The sequence below is a fragment of the Clavelina lepadiformis genome, chromosome 1 (assembly GCF_947623445.1).
Source record: "Clavelina lepadiformis chromosome 1, kaClaLepa1.1, whole genome shotgun sequence".
Taxonomy (NCBI): domain Eukaryota; kingdom Metazoa; phylum Chordata; class Ascidiacea; order Aplousobranchia; family Clavelinidae; genus Clavelina; species Clavelina lepadiformis.
This window is the reverse complement of record NC_135240.1, coordinates 26,220,514-26,236,166: the sequence shown is the minus strand read 5'-3', so window position 1 is coordinate 26,236,166 and position 15,653 is coordinate 26,220,514. Positions and strand designations below refer to the sequence as shown.

The 15,653-nt window shown below is 38.6% G+C and overlaps 4 protein-coding genes across 4 annotated transcripts in view; 2 read left to right on the top strand and 2 right to left on the bottom strand.

The window, feature by feature from the left end:
- The window catches only part of LOC143468325 (uncharacterized), a 4,599-nt gene extending 1,524 nt beyond the window's left edge, over positions 1-3,075 (bottom strand). The window contains exons 1-4 of the mRNA XM_076965468.1: positions 1,873-3,075; positions 1,502-1,705; positions 1,231-1,372; positions 417-555 (exon numbers count right to left, since the gene is read on the bottom strand). Of these exons, the coding sequence (XP_076821583.1) occupies positions 417-555; positions 1,231-1,372; positions 1,502-1,705; positions 1,873-2,079 (692 nt within the window). The 5' untranslated portion in view covers positions 2,080-3,075. The remainder of the gene's footprint in view (positions 1-416; positions 556-1,230; positions 1,373-1,501; positions 1,706-1,872) is intronic.
- Positions 3,076-3,307: 232 nt separating this feature from the next.
- On the bottom strand, positions 3,308-6,382 carry LOC143467934 (uncharacterized). Its single transcript, XM_076965076.1, has 6 exons — positions 6,193-6,382; positions 5,948-6,064; positions 5,534-5,870; positions 5,231-5,429; positions 4,961-5,099; positions 3,308-4,853 (listed from the first exon to the last, which is right to left on the bottom strand). The coding sequence occupies exons 1-6, from the start codon at positions 6,305-6,307 to the stop codon at positions 3,436-3,438; spliced, it is 2,325 nt and encodes a 774-aa protein (XP_076821191.1). The 5' UTR covers positions 6,308-6,382; the 3' UTR covers positions 3,308-3,435.
- A 4,260-nt stretch (positions 6,383-10,642) lies between these two features.
- LOC143468370 (uncharacterized) lies at positions 10,643-11,749 on the top strand. Its single transcript, XM_076965547.1, has 4 exons — positions 10,643-10,848; positions 10,977-11,093; positions 11,171-11,507; positions 11,612-11,749. The coding sequence occupies exons 1-3, from the start codon at positions 10,734-10,736 to the stop codon at positions 11,380-11,382; spliced, it is 444 nt and encodes a 147-aa protein (XP_076821662.1). The 5' UTR covers positions 10,643-10,733; the 3' UTR covers positions 11,383-11,507; positions 11,612-11,749.
- LOC143468231 (uncharacterized) lies at positions 11,674-13,769 on the top strand. Its single transcript, XM_076965292.1, has 3 exons — positions 11,674-11,810; positions 11,939-12,077; positions 12,185-13,769. The coding sequence occupies exons 2-3, from the start codon at positions 12,023-12,025 to the stop codon at positions 13,600-13,602; spliced, it is 1,473 nt and encodes a 490-aa protein (XP_076821407.1). The 5' UTR covers positions 11,674-11,810; positions 11,939-12,022; the 3' UTR covers positions 13,603-13,769.
- The last annotated feature ends 1,884 nt before the right edge of the window (positions 13,770-15,653 follow it).

Below are 15,653 nucleotides of genomic sequence, written 5' to 3'. Positions count from 1 at the left end.
GTTAAACTTGAAAAACTTGAAACCAAAAATAAAGCGGTTGTTCAGACACAAATGCAGAAGGGATTGGGAAGACCAGAATCAGATGAGACCGCTGCTTACCAGAGACAGTAAACGTTGCAAAATAATGAGAGTTTAACGAAAACGAAGGCATCGGTGAAGAAAAATATCTTAAGTCATAGTTCTTAATATTGAACCATAGTTTATTGTGTGTTAGGCAAGAAACCTAAAACCGCTAAAAATGATGGATAACACAACCGCCAGCCAACACATGACTTGGTTTGTGGTAGTATGCGGATAGTACGTTACTTAAACAAAAAATGAAGTACAAAATTTCCAAATACACCACGAACATTGTCGAAATTTGCTATGCAATAGACTGAATAGAGTACAAGAAAAGTAAATGCAAAATAATTTACCCTTGGGTTTTACTGTTCGCCGCAATTTTGTTTGCTTTTTCATAAATCTTTAGCGTCGCACAGAATAACACTGTATAAGCCGTTTGAGTAAGGATAGAAGCTCCCATCATTAAAGTCGGGAAAACAGGAAAAGAAGACCCTGTGAATAGATCACACAAAAGATAAAAGCAGTGACGTATCTTTTACCTACCATTAATGAATAATGAAGCTAAAGTTTCGGGACCGCTCTTCGTAAAAGAGGATCCAAGAAAGCTAGTTACAATAATTAATAATTTACCTAATATTAATTTTTCTTGTAGTTAGTGTTTTTCCTGTGAACTGCAGTTGCTATTATTCTAAGCGTTGGTTAACTTACCCTTTTGAAACTACGGTATATTTGCCACTATAGCCCATAAACGGTTAAAAATTTTATCGTGATAGTATACGATACGAAAATCTTTTTGTTACATCGACGCTGACGCCTGGTTGGTGAGCAACTGTGTTACTGCAAACCTTTAAGATTGTATAAATTTGGTGATAAACCATTTAGTCTGATCTATGGGGACATGCTAGAAGGGGACTATATATATAATTTAAATTTAACTAAATTTACCACAAATACGTATTCCATATACTAAAAATTACCTTCATGTTTGCTATAAAACCTATAACCATGCAGCATATACTAAAACCTATTCATTCTTATCCCAAACAATTTTTACATTTCCTGCAAGATTGTATTTGGAACTGTCAGCAAAGCTTTGAGGTTGTGAAACTAAATTGGAAATTAAAAGTTTTATGATTCTAAAAGTAGAGGTTATAGAACCAAACGTACCTTTACTGTAACAGTAACCATCCCTGTAAACACTTGAGACGCTTCCATTTGCCAAAACCATGACGAGAGGCAAAACGAATGCCACTAATGTGAGCAAAAGAGAAAACTTGCTGAGGATTGGCAACCAGCGCGGCAGAGCAGACTGCATTACAGGACAAACAACGTTAAATGTAATTCTAGGTAACTAGCTTGGACAACTTTTTGGTAACTGGCTATAGATAAGCTAACACTTTTAAATGCCAGTCGACAAACAAATATATGTTTTACTTACTTTCAAGACTGGGGACGAATGAAGATGGTTTTGTTTTATCCAGAGGAAGAGGTACACGGTTATCATCGCGATGTTGTATGACGTTAATCCAGTGACAAGTACCAGAATCGAACACAACTCGCCGTCGTACTCCAGGGGTAGCAATATACTTATCAGGAATATTGTATTTTGAGCAAGTGTGACTACCGCCGATAAAATGAAACACTAAAAGAATTTCACGAAATCATGAAGTGTATATCTATAAATGCCACATAACATTGTTTTTAACTCATTCCAGATGGTATAACGTAGTGGGTTTATTACAATTAATTATACAATGTTATAAGCCTAAATGGAAACTAAATGTATGATTCAACTGCAAAAAAACTTACTTTTTTCAACAACGACAAAGAAATGAGAAACTGACAAATGGACTTTGTGTTTTTTTCGGCTGTCCATGACGTACGAATAACAAAAACTAAGATGAAAAATTCCAAAATTTCTAAGATACTGATAATAGCAATAACTTCTATTGGTCCTCGTTCCGGAGGGCCCTTTACCTTTAGATTAATTCCTTGGGTAAAACCACTACCTTCCATACTCAATGTGAAATCAAAATAATAACTGAAAAGTCGGACGCCAATCGTCTTCAGTTGTTCGTAACGAAGCCGTGCGAACGTGTCTTCCCACCTTGAAAATCATCCTGAGCATGAATAATATATTCTGCGAATATGGGAAATGTTAGGCCAAAATAAATTGTCGGGATTTTATAATGCTGTGTAATTGTCAGTTCTTGACGTGTCGTATGCACTTATGTACATACTCCCAGTCATGTTGAGGCACGACTATGAACTATGTCACGGAGAGATTAAATTCTGTCCACATACGGTTACCATTTGCGCTTAATCGTGGTTCGCTGGTTATGGCTAAATTATTTAAAATATTCCCACCAAGGTATAGTATAGGCAACAATGCGTGATGTCATTGGCAGCAATAGATTTTGCAGTGGTTAGGTATGATGTAAGCTTTCTTTCTCTTTGAAAGTTTTGTGACATTTACATTTTTCTTGCAGCATGTTAGTAAAGATTACCTTCTCTGTGGTCACCAACACTCCAACTGGTTTGCAAAATTTTACGTCTCTACTTTTGCTTCTAAATCGGTGGTAAAAACAAACGCTTTAATCGATCTTAATTTGTCCAGGTAAAAGTATTCGCAAATTTGAATATATGTGCGTCGTAATGAAAAGCCGATGCAAGCAAGAGCAACGAAAATCATTTGTACCTGTGGTGACCCTACCAGGACGTCTTTACTATCAATGCATGAAAGTGATCAGATCATTTGCGGTATCGGTGGCTTAAGTTCCGAGGAACCTGCTTGCAGCCGATGAAATAAATAACTTCACTTCAATCTTCATTCATAAATTCATTCATTGATTCATTGGTGGTCACAAAGCTCAAAGTAATCAAGGCACTGCTCTAATGAGGACAGCTTACAGCTTCTGTAGCAAAATTTGACTTTAAGTTCATCTAATAAACTTAAACAATTAAAACTATTATCTTTAAAAACATTGAGAAGCCTAGATGTATGCATTTGAGTAAAATATCATACGTCGATATAAAATAAGGCTTTTTATTGGTATTTAAAGATTTAGCCAAATATTCTAATGCTAACTAACCGCCATCTTGACGAAAGTTTCTTCAAAATTTCAACATATACATAAAACAATGATTTATTCGTGTACGTTGTAAAGGCATTTTGTACAAAAACTTTAAACCATCTATTAAAAAGTTTCAACCAAACCAAAATAAAGATAATGAAACACAACCACACATTCTCAAAACAATTTATTCAGATAAAAGACGATCGGTATGCAAACAAACTTGAAATTCTTGTTGACATAAACTATTTCAGACAAAGAGGAAAACAGTAAATGCAATATGAGACGAGTTTTTACTTCAAGGAAGATTAAGTGATCTGTTGCAACCAAACGCTGTTGGATAAGCTTTGCAATAACACACCAAGTTGTCGATGCAAGGTACAGATCGAGGCCTCATCTGGGATGGTTCACAGTAGCCTGGAGAACCATTATCTGTAACGCATTGAGGACGCGATGTCTTCATGCAAGTGTTTGGATTGCAAACTCCTGTTTGATGAACAACATTGCCATAGTAAACAGCGCATTCTTCGTATTCGATTCTGTCAGCTGGGCATCCGTAAGCTCCTCCGTTGAGACAACTGACGGTTCTTTGCTTTTGACCTTCTCCATATTCAGCGCTGCACGGAGTCCACTCGCCGTAGTTGTAAGTTGGACAAGCACCAGGTTTGCAAGGTGTTGTCTCCGTGGATATACCTTGACACTGGTCTGTGACAGAGCAAACACGTGATCTTGTACGGACTCCGCCTCCACATGACACACTGCAGGAGCTAAAGTCGGTCCACTCGTGGTAATAAGGACAAGGGTTCTCGTTGCAGTATTTCGTTTGTTCAGTTTGGTGACCTTTGGGACATTTGCCACCAACGCAGGTTCTGGTTCTGGTTTGTTTTCCACCACCGCAGGAGACGGAGCATTGCGACCAAGCGGACCAATATGTGAGATATGACGACACACCAGAAAACGGATGATAAATCTGTGGCCGTGGAATGTAACAGAGAGGCTTTTCACAGCATCCTTCAAAGCTACCACTGAGTGGAGGAAGATTGATATACTTCACTGGTTTGTATGGGCAAGCAGGTTGGTGATGTCCTGGGTAGAAACCATGTGGGAACTGACCTCCGAGATTACCAAAGCCTGGTATCGAACCCTGGCCACCGAGACCACCAAGTAGACTTGAATGGAGATTGGGATTTTGAGCTCCGACGTTTGGAAATTGCAAATGACGGGGTTGAGATGAAGTGAGGTTAAGCGAATAAGCAATCAACGGATCAATACTGCCAACCGGAAATGTGTGTGTTGAGAAGACATTACCGAAACCTGAACTGGCCTTCAGTTGTTCCAAAATTTCTTTAAAGTTGTCGGCTCTAACTTGACCAGAGTAGATCATGTTGAGATATGTTTGCTGAAGATGTAGAGGAAGATCGGTTCCAAGCGAGTAAAGTTGTTGCCAATAAGTGTTCCTGTCGACGTTAATTGCGCACCCAGTGGCCAAACAGGTGTGATAACTTGAAAGAAACTCAGCTCCAGTCGCTGCAGAATTAAACGGCATGCATGACGGAACACCATAAAGTCCTCTCGGATCGGGAAGTTGACTGTCTTCCTCATCATTTCCTGATCTGACAGTAACGTGATTGAGCTCAAGTGGATACACGCAAGTTCCTCCAGTGTTGGTGATCTTCCAACATCCATCAATGAGATAACATTCACTTTCAGTGATTGCTGAGAAAGATCATTGGTAAATTTTAGAGGAAGCAAAAGTGATAAAATTTAGAGATAAGTTTAATGAAAGTGACAAATTTATTAAAGTTAGTCCTGGCATCACTTACTTGACCATCCAGCTCTCTTCGGATAATGACCAAAGTGTTCCAATACATTAATCATGTAGCATCCCGGTGACCCACCAAATATCTCGGATTGATATTCCTTGATGAGGCACTTTGTCAGGAGAGGGTTCCATGATCCATACTAAATGAAACATAACATAAACTTAGTAACAACAATCATTTGGGAATGTAAATGTTCAACATTTAACAGTTTGTTAGGTTACATGTAATAAAAACTAAACGTTTTATCCAAAACCTTGTTCATATTGATACCTGTTGGACGAATTCATTTGCTTTCTGTTGGAAAACGCGATTCCTGACGGCCAGATGACATACTGGGACTCCTGGAAGTACCGCTTGTCTTAAAATGCTCCTGTACTGGAAAAGTTCGTAGTCGAAGGCACATCCAGGTTGACGAATGCACTGATGAAGATCTTGATCCAAAAGTGGGTTGGATTGTGAACAGGGAATTCTAAATTTGCATCATAGCAATGTCAAATAGGTATAAATATTATTTACGTAGCATACGTCATGTAAGTGTAGTAATTTTGTTGATTTCGAGATGACACGGCTTACCTTTGACAATAAGGAACATTGACTGGAGGTCTAAGATCAATTTGAGGGCCATGGTTTACTGGACAGTTGTCGGGGAACTTTGCACAGTGAGACGGAAGACGTGGTGGGTAGAATCCTGGAAACCCTCCTGGTCCGGTTGGTGGAAATCCCCCCGGTCCGGTTGGTGGAAATCCCCCTGGTCCTGATGGCGGTAGGAAGGGTGGCAAAATTGAAAGTCCTCTTTCGGTTACTTTATCGTCTTCAACTGTTTCAATTTTGGCTTGCTGCAATTCTTTCAATAATTGCGCTTGGACATCTGGAAGATCGACTGTGGCCACGGTGACCGCTCTCGGATTCACTGCAAATAGAAAAAATCAATTTACAATTTAAATGTCCTTATGTATGAATATGTAACTTTTAATTTTCTTTACTTACCAATTGTCTTCAGTTTACATTGTTTGTTGATAAAGCAACAATGAGATGCAAGAGTACAATTGACTTCATCTACAATAGGTGTTCCCGTGCATGTGTGAGTGCAGTCCAATGCATCGGCTGCAAAGTCATAATAAAGTAGTTTGTTTGATAGTCATACTCTATGGCAACGAGCTGAAACGTTAGAATATAACTATTTATAAGAATTATAGTTGCACAATTTTCTTAAATTTTATAGACCCACTAACCTTCCACGCATTGTCCGTAAGTTGCAATGGCAACCTCGTTGTTTCGGTCGCAATCTTCCTGCTGCGCTCTGGTCAAACTCAGCACCAAACACAAAACTACAACGATTCTCTTCATTGTTGTAGGAAACTTGTTTAACTCTTCAGTAGGTTCTTTGACTTGGTTTTGGTTGTTTCTTGGCTGTTCGCTTTCGAAACTGATGCAGACCGAACCATACGCTGTGCTTATATACGGTACTACGACACCTTATCGAAAGACACTTTATCGAACGACACTTTATCGAACGACACCTGATCGAAACGACAGCTGATCGAAAGACACTTTATCGAACGACAGTTAATCGAGCCGACAGTTGATCGAACGACACTTTATCGAAACGACAGCTGATCGAACGACACTTTATCGAACCGACAGTTAATCAAAACGACAGTTGATCGAACGACACTTTATCGAACCGACAGTTCAAGCAAGATTTTTGCGTGTTTCTCAAACATTGAAACAATGAGCCATTGTGATGTGCGGTCTTTGTAATGGTGTGCATTAATGAATTGTGATGTATATATCATAAAGTTGACGATTTATATTTTATATCTATATTTTATATTTGTATCATAAAGTGTTCGATTGCGCATGGCGGCCGGCCCGCCCACATATTAATAAGATATCACAAGAATACGCACGAGAATTACTAAGTACGAGATTGTCTGTACAGTAGACTAGACTAGTCATTATAGATACAAAGAGTAAGGAATTAAAGGCAAAATTTAATAGCAAGGGGCATGTCGCTGTCTGACTTTTACACAAAGTAGCTTCTTGAAAGTGGTCTTTATCCCAGCTTGACCGACAGCGCAAAATAAATGGCTTCGATGCTTGGTAGCACGTACACATGTGAATGTCTTCCACCGGGTTCAAGATGACCTTCCACGAACGAATAATAACATTGAAGGATGGCACAATGCGTTCAGCAAGCGTGTCTCAATATCCCATCCGACGCTTCGCAGACTCGTCAAAAAAATTAAGCAGGAAGGTTCCAACGAAATGTTAATTGAACAATTGAGTGCTGGAATCGATGGCCCACCACGGAAGAAGCGCTACGACGCTGTCAACCAACGGCTGAAGAGCATAGTTGAAAATTATGACTCAACAAATATGGACATAAAAAGTTATCTTCGAGCAATTGCACACAACTTGTAATTAAATGAATGCGATTGAAATGTGCACTTCGTCAGTTGTCGTGCTTTTAACAGTGCATGTTGTCAGTTCTTTTAATAAATTGTCGTTCTTTTAACAGTGCATATCGTCAGTTGTTTCAATAAATTGTGGATCTTTTAACCCTATCCTAACCAGGCTCGCGAGTTTACTAAAAAAACTAGGTGTGGCCAACCCCGCACACACATTTGCAATCGTTAATTACTAGAAACCTATGCGTCGTAGACGATGAGATTATTACAGGTTAGTAGAAACATCATCTGGCTTCCTGTATACATCATAATTGTAAAACTAAAGAAAGTGAATTTAGTTTAAATTAGGTATTTCTAAAAGTGACACATTTCTATAAATTCTTCTTGTTACGCCGCGCCCCCGCTGTGAAAAGAGAACGAAAAAGAATAGTTAGTCAAGTTATTGGTGCGTAAATGAGTAATACGTTTCAATGCGGAGAGAGAGCAAAATTATATAAATATCACAATATCTCAAAAATTACAAAATCCAACTTTATCAAACAAACATGGACAGATAGCTGAACATCACAATGACCCATTGTTTCAATGTTTGAGAAACACGCAAAAATCTTGCTTGAACTGTCGGTTCGATAAAGTGTCGTTCGATCAACTGTCGCTTTCATCAGCTGTCGGTTCGATAAAGTGTCGTTTGATCAACTTTCGGTTCGATAAAGTGTCGTTCGATCAACTGTCGTTTCGATCAGCTGTCGTTTCGATCAGGTGTCGTTCGATTAAGTGTCTTTCGATAAAGTGTCGTTCGATTAAGTGTCGTTCGATAAAGTGTCTTTCGATAAGGTGTCGCGTCACGCTTATATACAGCGGCCAGACAACCGGTACCAAGCGCAGAGGTAACGCGGTACTTTCCCTGCTTTCGAGTGATGACGTTTCAAATTATACGAGGCCAAAAAAGAATTGACATTCGCCGAGGTATACCGACCGAACACGTGCGTTTAAAAATAAACCGAACTAAAAATCAGTTAATCCTCCGCTAATACATGAGTCATTTTGACAAGACTGGGATCACGTTTGCCTAAGGTCACTACAACAGCAAACAGATGAAAACTTCCATTGAAAAGTATCCATAATATTAGTTTACTTTTGAACAAGATGAACTCTGTTTAAATTTAGACGCTTAAAATATCGAAACTTTGTTACAGGCAATTTGAAGCTAACCGGAGACAAATCTGCCGGCGTCCGCAGTGTTTACGATTGATATCCTTGGGCAAGTGTGACGTGACGTTTTTAAAAAATACGAATGTTAACGGTGGTTAATTAGATGAGTAATTAATAATTAGAAACGTGATTCCAAACTCAAGGCAGTTACATTTCATAAAAACTATTTTTTATTTGAAAGGAAAATCAAAGATACCCTGGAGTGTTATTTTGAAAGTGGTGGATCATTGCCGTGCAAGCTACTCGTGACGTCAAAGTGACGTTTCCAAAAAAGTCTCCTAATTAATTTCTTGTAATTTTTGTTTTACGCAAATAAAAAATTTGTTTGATGTTGCTGGCAAACAATTAAAGAAGTAAATTAAGCGGTAATATTATATATCTTTAACTTTTTGTAACTCAGGTTTTGGCTGGAATATACTGTATCTTACTCTGGAAATTAGAGAAAAAAATTAAAGCATAACAAGGCAACGAATTAACGTATATTACAGAGTGCTTGTGTTATTTTTTTTATGAATGACTGTCGTTCCCAGGGGAATCCGCCATCGATGCTTAATTAAATAATTTCTCATTTGAATACGATAAAGTGAACCTCGGTTCGCATTAGCTTTGAATTTCATATTCAAAACGCCTTTTTTCCTTTAATGTAAACATCTATTCTACTGCTTGACTTTAATGTAATTAAAAATGTCTTATTCTTTTACACAATTGATAAGTTTTCACCAAGATTTTTAAGATTATTTTGTTTTGATTGTTGTGGACAGTAAAAATTGTAGCTTTTTGTTAAAACTTGTGAAAGTAATAATGAAAAAAACTTGTCTAAAGTTAAAGATGAAAAGTTGTATTTTTTGTTTGTTTTTGCCTAATAATCAAGTTGTTGAAGTTATAATTTTATGTTGTTTTTCTAGAATAGATTGGAAATAAAACGTCTTCAGGTCAACGTTTTTAATTTGTCCAATCAACTCTAAACTGGTACCGCCGTGAATTATACAGAGTAGTGTCTTACAACATGTGCTTTAGCGACCAACCTATAGGAATAAAAATAGAATGTTTTAAAACGTAACGGTAACGACGTGTGCTTCTACGTAAAACATGACGTATGAAAACGAAATGCTTAAGACGAAGTGCTTGAGACAAAGCGTCGGTATTTGGGGAAATTCCGATACCAGCGATCCAAGTGGAACTGTTTAAAACTGCGTCAAAAACACCTTTAAATATTCCATTCGAACCAGACACTACAACTCGATGCTATCAAATTTAAAAGAGTTTATGTGAAGCCGCGGCCGGTACCTGACATGATTAAGCGGCGCGCATTTGCCCCGAAGCAGTAACATATCGAAATACGATGATGGGAATTTTCTGCAAAATGGAGTTCAACGACCAAAAAACTGAAAAGTGGCTATTCGTAAGAAAGGCATTTCTTCAAACGTTGAAAAATATTGCTTATACATATACCAATACACTAACTAAGATCAAAATACAATGTACCTAGATTCGTTTTTTGTTTTTACGTAACATCGCAATACCTTAATAAACTAATTAGAAATATAAACCTATTACAACAGTATTTGATTTTTAATCTCAATTTACACAGCAACCAAAAAAGTAACACAAAACTACAAGCATAATACCAAAAGCTACTTATATATAGTTTTAAAAAAAATCAATATAAGTTTTGATGTTGGTAAAATTGAATACAACATTTCAAATGACTCATAATTTTCTTTATAAAACAAGTTATTAAGACATATACGTGTGTAAAAAAATCTACCAGGCAAAGCAAGAACGACTAAGCCAACGATACTCGGGAATTTTTTATGGTACTGTAAGTTGCGTCATCAAAAGTTATCCGGACAGTTTTTTCTCAGGGCACAAGTAAGTCAGTGCTTGGCATCTGTGCTCAGAAAAAATCAATCAAGCCTTTAATTCTTCAATCAAGACAATCCTCCACAAGCTTGGTATATTTTGAAACGTCATCACTCGAAAGCAAGGAAAGTACCACGTTATCACTGCGCTTGGTACCGGTTGTTTGGCCGCTGTATATAAGCACAGCATATCGTTCGGTCTGCATCAGTTTCGAAAGCGAACAGCCAAGAAACAACCACAACCAAGTCAAAGAACCTACTGAAGAGTTAAACAAGTTTCCTACAACAATGAAGAGAATCGTTGTAGTTTTGTGTTTGGTGCTGAGTTTGACCAGAGCGCAGCAGGAAGATTGCGACCGAAACAACGAAGTTGCCATTGCAACTTACGGACAATGCGTGGAAGGTTAGTGGGTCTATAAAATTTAAGAAAATTGTGCAACTATAACTCTTATAAATAGTTATATTCTAACGTTTCAGCTCGTTGCCATAGAGTATGACTATCAAACAAACTACTTTATTATGACTTTGCAGCCGATGCATTGGACTGCACTCACACATGCACGGGAACACCTATTGTAGATGAAGTCAATTGTACTCTTGCATCTCATTGTTGCTTTATCAACAACCAATGTAAACTGAAGACAATTGGTAAGTAAAGAAAATTAAAAGCTACGGATTCATACATAATGACATTTAAATTGTAAATTGATTTTTTCTTATCGCAGTGAATCCGAGAGCGGTCACCGTGGCCACAGTCGATCTTCCAGATGTCCAAGCGCAATTATTGAACGAATTGCAGCAAGCCAAAATTGAAACAGTTGAAGACGATAAAGTAACCGAAAGAGGACTTTCGATTTTGCCACCGTTCCTTCCTCCATCAGGACCAGGGGGATTTCCACCAACCGGACCGGGGGGATTTCCACCAACCGGACCATGAGGATATCCAGGATTTTACCCACCACGTTTTCCGTCTCACTGTGCGAAGTACCCCGACAACTGTCCAGTAAACCATGGCCCTCAAATTGATCTTAGACCTCCAGTCAATGTTCCTTATTGTCAAAGGTAAGCCGTGTCATGTCGAAAACAAAAAAATTACTACACTTACATGACGTATGCTATGTAAATAGTATTTTTAGCTATTTGACATTGCTATGATGCAAATTTAGAATCCCCTGTTCACAATCCAACCCACTTTTGGATCAAGATCTTCATCAGTGCATTCGTCAACCTGGATGTGCCTTCGACTACGAACTTTTCCAGTACAGGAGCATTTTAAGACAAGCGGTACTTCCAGGAGTCCCAGTGTGTCATCTGGCCGTCAGGAATCGCGTTTTTCAACAGAAAGCAAATGAATTCGTCCAACAGGTATCAATATGAACAAGGTTTTGGATAAATCGTTTAATTTTTACATGTAACTTAACAAAATATTAAATGTTAAACTTTTACATTCCCAACTTATTGTTGTTACTAAGTTTACGTTATGTTTCATTTAGTATGGATCATGGAACCCTCTCCTGACAAAGTGCCTCATCAAGGAATATCAATCCGAGATATTTGGTGGGTCACCGGGATGCTACATGATTAATGTATTGGAACACTTTGGTCATTATCCGAAGAGAGCTGGATGGTCAAGTAAGTGGTGCCAGGACTAACTTTAATAAATTTGTCACTTTCATAAAACTTATCTCTAAATTTTATCACTTTTGCGTCCTCTAAAGTTTATCATTGATCTTTTTCAGCAATCACTGAAAGTGAATGTTATCTCATTGATGGATGTTGGAAGATCACCAACACTGGAGGAACTTGCGTGTATCCACTTGAGCTCAATCACGTTACTGTCAGATCAGGAAATGATGAGGAAGACAGTCAACTTCCCGATCCGAGAGGACTTTATGGTGTTCCATCATGCATGCCGTTTAATTCTGCAGCGACTGGAGCTGAGTTTCTTTCAAGTTATCACACCTGTTTGGCCACTGGGTGCGCAATTAACGTCGACAGGAACACTTATTGGCAACAACTTTACTCGCTTGGAACCGATCTTCCTCTACATCTTCAGCAAACATATCTCAACATGATCTACTCTGGTCAAGTTAGAGCCGACAACTTTAAAGAAATTTTGGAACAACTGAAAGCCAGTTCAGGTTTCGGTAATGTCTTCTCGACACACACATTTCCGGTTGGCAGTATTGATCCGTTGATTGCTTATTCGCTTAACCTCACTTCATCTCAACCCCGTCATTTGCAATTTCCAAACGTCGAAGCTCAAAATCCCAATCTCCATTCAAGTCTACTTGGTGGTCTCGGTGGCCAGGGTTCGATACCAGGCTTTGGTAATCTCGGAGGTCAGTTACCGCATGGTTTCTACCCAGGACATTATCAACCTGCTTGCCCATACAAACCAGTGAAGTATATCAATCTTCCTCCTCTCAGTGGTAGCTTCGAAGGATGCTGTGAAAAGCCTCTCTGTTACATTCCACGGCCACAGATTTATCATCCGTTTTCTGGTGTGTCGTCATATCTCACATATTGGTCCGCTTGGTCGCAATGCTCCGTCTCCTGCGGTGGTGGAAAACAAACCAGAACCAGAATCTGCGTTGGTGGCAAATGTCCTAAAGGTAGCCAAACTGAACAAACAAAGTACTGCAACGAGAACCCTTGTCCTTATTACCACGAGTGGACCGACTTTAGCTCCTGCAGTGTGTCATGTGGAGGCGGAGTCCGTACAAGATCACGTGTTTGCTCTGTCACAGACCAGTGTCAAGGTATATCCACGGAGACAACACCTTGCAAACCTGGTGCTTGCCCAACTTACGACTATGGCGAGTGGACTCCGTGCAGCGCTGAATATGGAGAAGGTCAAAAGCAAAGAACCGTCAGTTGTCTCAACGGAGGAGCTTACGGATGCCCAGCTGACAGAATCGAATACGAAGAATGCGCTGTTTACTATGGCAATGTTGTTCATCAAACAGGAGTTTGCAATCCAAACACTTGCATGAAGACATCGCGTCCTCAATGCGTTACAGATAATGGTTCTCCAGGCTACTGTGAACCATCCCAGATGAGGCCTCGATCTGTACCTTGCATAGACAACTTGGTGTGTTATTGCAAAGCTTATCCAACAGCGTTTGGTTGCAACAGATCACTCAACTTGCCTTAAATCACCAGAACAAATGTAAACTTTTGTAAAACATATTCGTTTGTACTTAAACTTTTCTAGGAAATAATGTGCAGTATCTTGTTGCCAGTATCTTGTGCTTGAATGTACCAAATGTATTCGATTCACTATTTGACACAATACTACAAGCATTGGTTGAATGGTTGTATCTTTACTTTTAAAGGTTGTGACCAGGTTTTCTTTCATAGAGACTTTAGCAATGGTTACTTTCTCATAATATGCTTTTTCTAAGTTCAAGTTAAGTAAACTGGATTAGTGGTTTTTTGTCAACAAATTTGTAATTGCTTATTTTGCGCCACAATTTGTTCAAGTTTTATGCAGACAATTTATGAGCTTACAATGCTTTAGTTCCGTTTTTAAGCAATAAAAAGTTTTAAAACTAAGCTTTGCTTTGCAAAGACATACCAATCAATAGAAAGACTTTGTACAAATGCTTTAAAAAGTTCCAAGTCATACATTAAATGATTAATGGCTGATTTCGTTTAAAAAATATCAACGAAAGCTTTTTTGATATTGCAACCATGACGAAAATGGAAAACCAATTGCCGTTGGAAGACCCAAGAAACTGTTTCTTCATTTTCTACCCTTCATTTCACTTTACCAGCAATGACTGTGTTTTGCATTGCATTTAAGGCATCTCACTTGACTGACGATTTGACTTTTTTTGCCCCGCGGTACAATGCTTTCAGTTCTAAACCGATCATCAGCATTAACTGTTGAATGATTTTTCTTCAAACTTGGTAGGTGGACAACGATATACGTTTCCGGTTAAACACAAGTTAAAACTCTTATTGCAAGCCAACTACACACCTTGTACTGCCTGGACCAAAAGTTACAGGCTGTTCGATGACATAGGTCAACGTCTCTGCAAGAGTATAAGCTACCATCTGTAGTAAGTTTTGCCATGATCAGAGTGAAAGTGTTCTCACATGCAAATGTTTTAAAGGTTGGCGACCGCTAAGATATTTTAAGAGACCGCTGAATGAATTAAAAGGCTGGGACTAACTAATTAACTGCTAATTAAAGTTAATCAATTAAACAAACTGTTAATTTTCTGTTGTAGTCGCAGAAGTATATATTTTCAGAGACCAGTTGAGATGTTTAAGAGATCGTTTCGATCCCTAAAACTTCTACAAAACCACTGCTCACACGCACTTACTTTCATAGTTATCTTCTGATGTTTGCTTTTTTGATAAAATTTTTGTTTATATTCAACATGCGAAACAATTGTTATTGAACTTTATGCTTTCAGTTTGACTTACTAAAAGAATTTCATACTTTTAGGTGCAATATAATTGACATAAAATTCCAAATAAGTGATTACAAGCGTCTAAACAAGTTTTATTTTTCTTGCCGTCTCACCAGAAGCATTTTCTGGTAAACATCAGTTCAGAAACGAAAATTAAAATTATAAACAAAACTAACTTATAGGTATAAGTTTGTTTGACAATTATAAGGTTTTTGAACGAATAAACGATAATAATATAATTAATCGGTCACTGCAAATCAAACAAAGAATTGCGATTCCCCGATCCAGTATTTGGTCGTCGGGGACAAAAGTGAGGGAACCGACGACAGATACAAGAGCCTTCAAAACAGTTAGCTCTCGTCTTAACCTTCATATCATCCGGCGGACAATGGCCTGGTCTTCGATTCCGTTGAACGCATCTCGGTGTTTGAGTGTATTTGCACGTCGATGGGTCGCATGTTCTTGGGTTATAAACAACTCTACCGCAGTATTTGTTGCATTCTTTCTCTTCAAACTTGACAGGTGGACAACCGTACGCACCCGGGTCTACGCACCTAAGGTTTCTTCTCTGCACACCAACCCCGCAAGTTGTGCTGCAGCTGGACCAAGAATTACCTGGACGGGCTCGAAACGTTGGACACCTTCCAGGCTTGCAAGGGCTCTCGTCGTTAAGTTTTCCACTACAAGGCCCGTCACCTACACAGGATCTAGTTCTGGTTTTTGTTCCTCCGCCGCAACTAACGCTACAGGGACCATATTGTGTCCATGGAGTGAAAGTTGGACA

Bases quoted from the DNA above. Each gene is read 5' to 3' on its own strand.
- LOC143467934 (XM_076965076.1), bottom strand. From the start codon at position 6,307: ATGAAGAGAATCGTTGTAGTTTTGTGTTTGGTGCTGAGTTTGACCAGA. The intron at 5,871-5,947 runs GTAAGTAAAGAA...TTCTATTTGCAG, and splicing joins ATGTAAACTGAAGACAATTG to TGAATCCGAGAGCGGTCACC. The intron at 5,430-5,533 runs GTAAGCCGTGTC...ATGCAAATTTAG, and splicing joins AATGTTCCTTATTGTCAAAG to AATTCCCTGTTCACAATCCA.
- LOC143468370 (XM_076965547.1), top strand. From the start codon at position 10,734: ATGAAGAGAATCGTTGTAGTTTTGTGTTTGGTGCTGAGTTTGACCAGA. The intron at 10,849-10,976 runs GTTAGTGGGTCT...ATGACTTTGCAG, and splicing joins TTACGGACAATGCGTGGAAG to CCGATGCATTGGACTGCACT. The intron at 11,094-11,170 runs GTAAGTAAAGAA...TTCTTATCGCAG, and splicing joins ATGTAAACTGAAGACAATTG to TGAATCCGAGAGCGGTCACC.
- LOC143468231 (XM_076965292.1), top strand. From the start codon at position 12,023: ATGATTAATGTATTGGAACACTTTGGTCATTATCCGAAGAGAGCTGGA. The intron at 12,078-12,184 runs GTAAGTGGTGCC...GATCTTTTTCAG, and splicing joins GAAGAGAGCTGGATGGTCAA to CAATCACTGAAAGTGAATGT.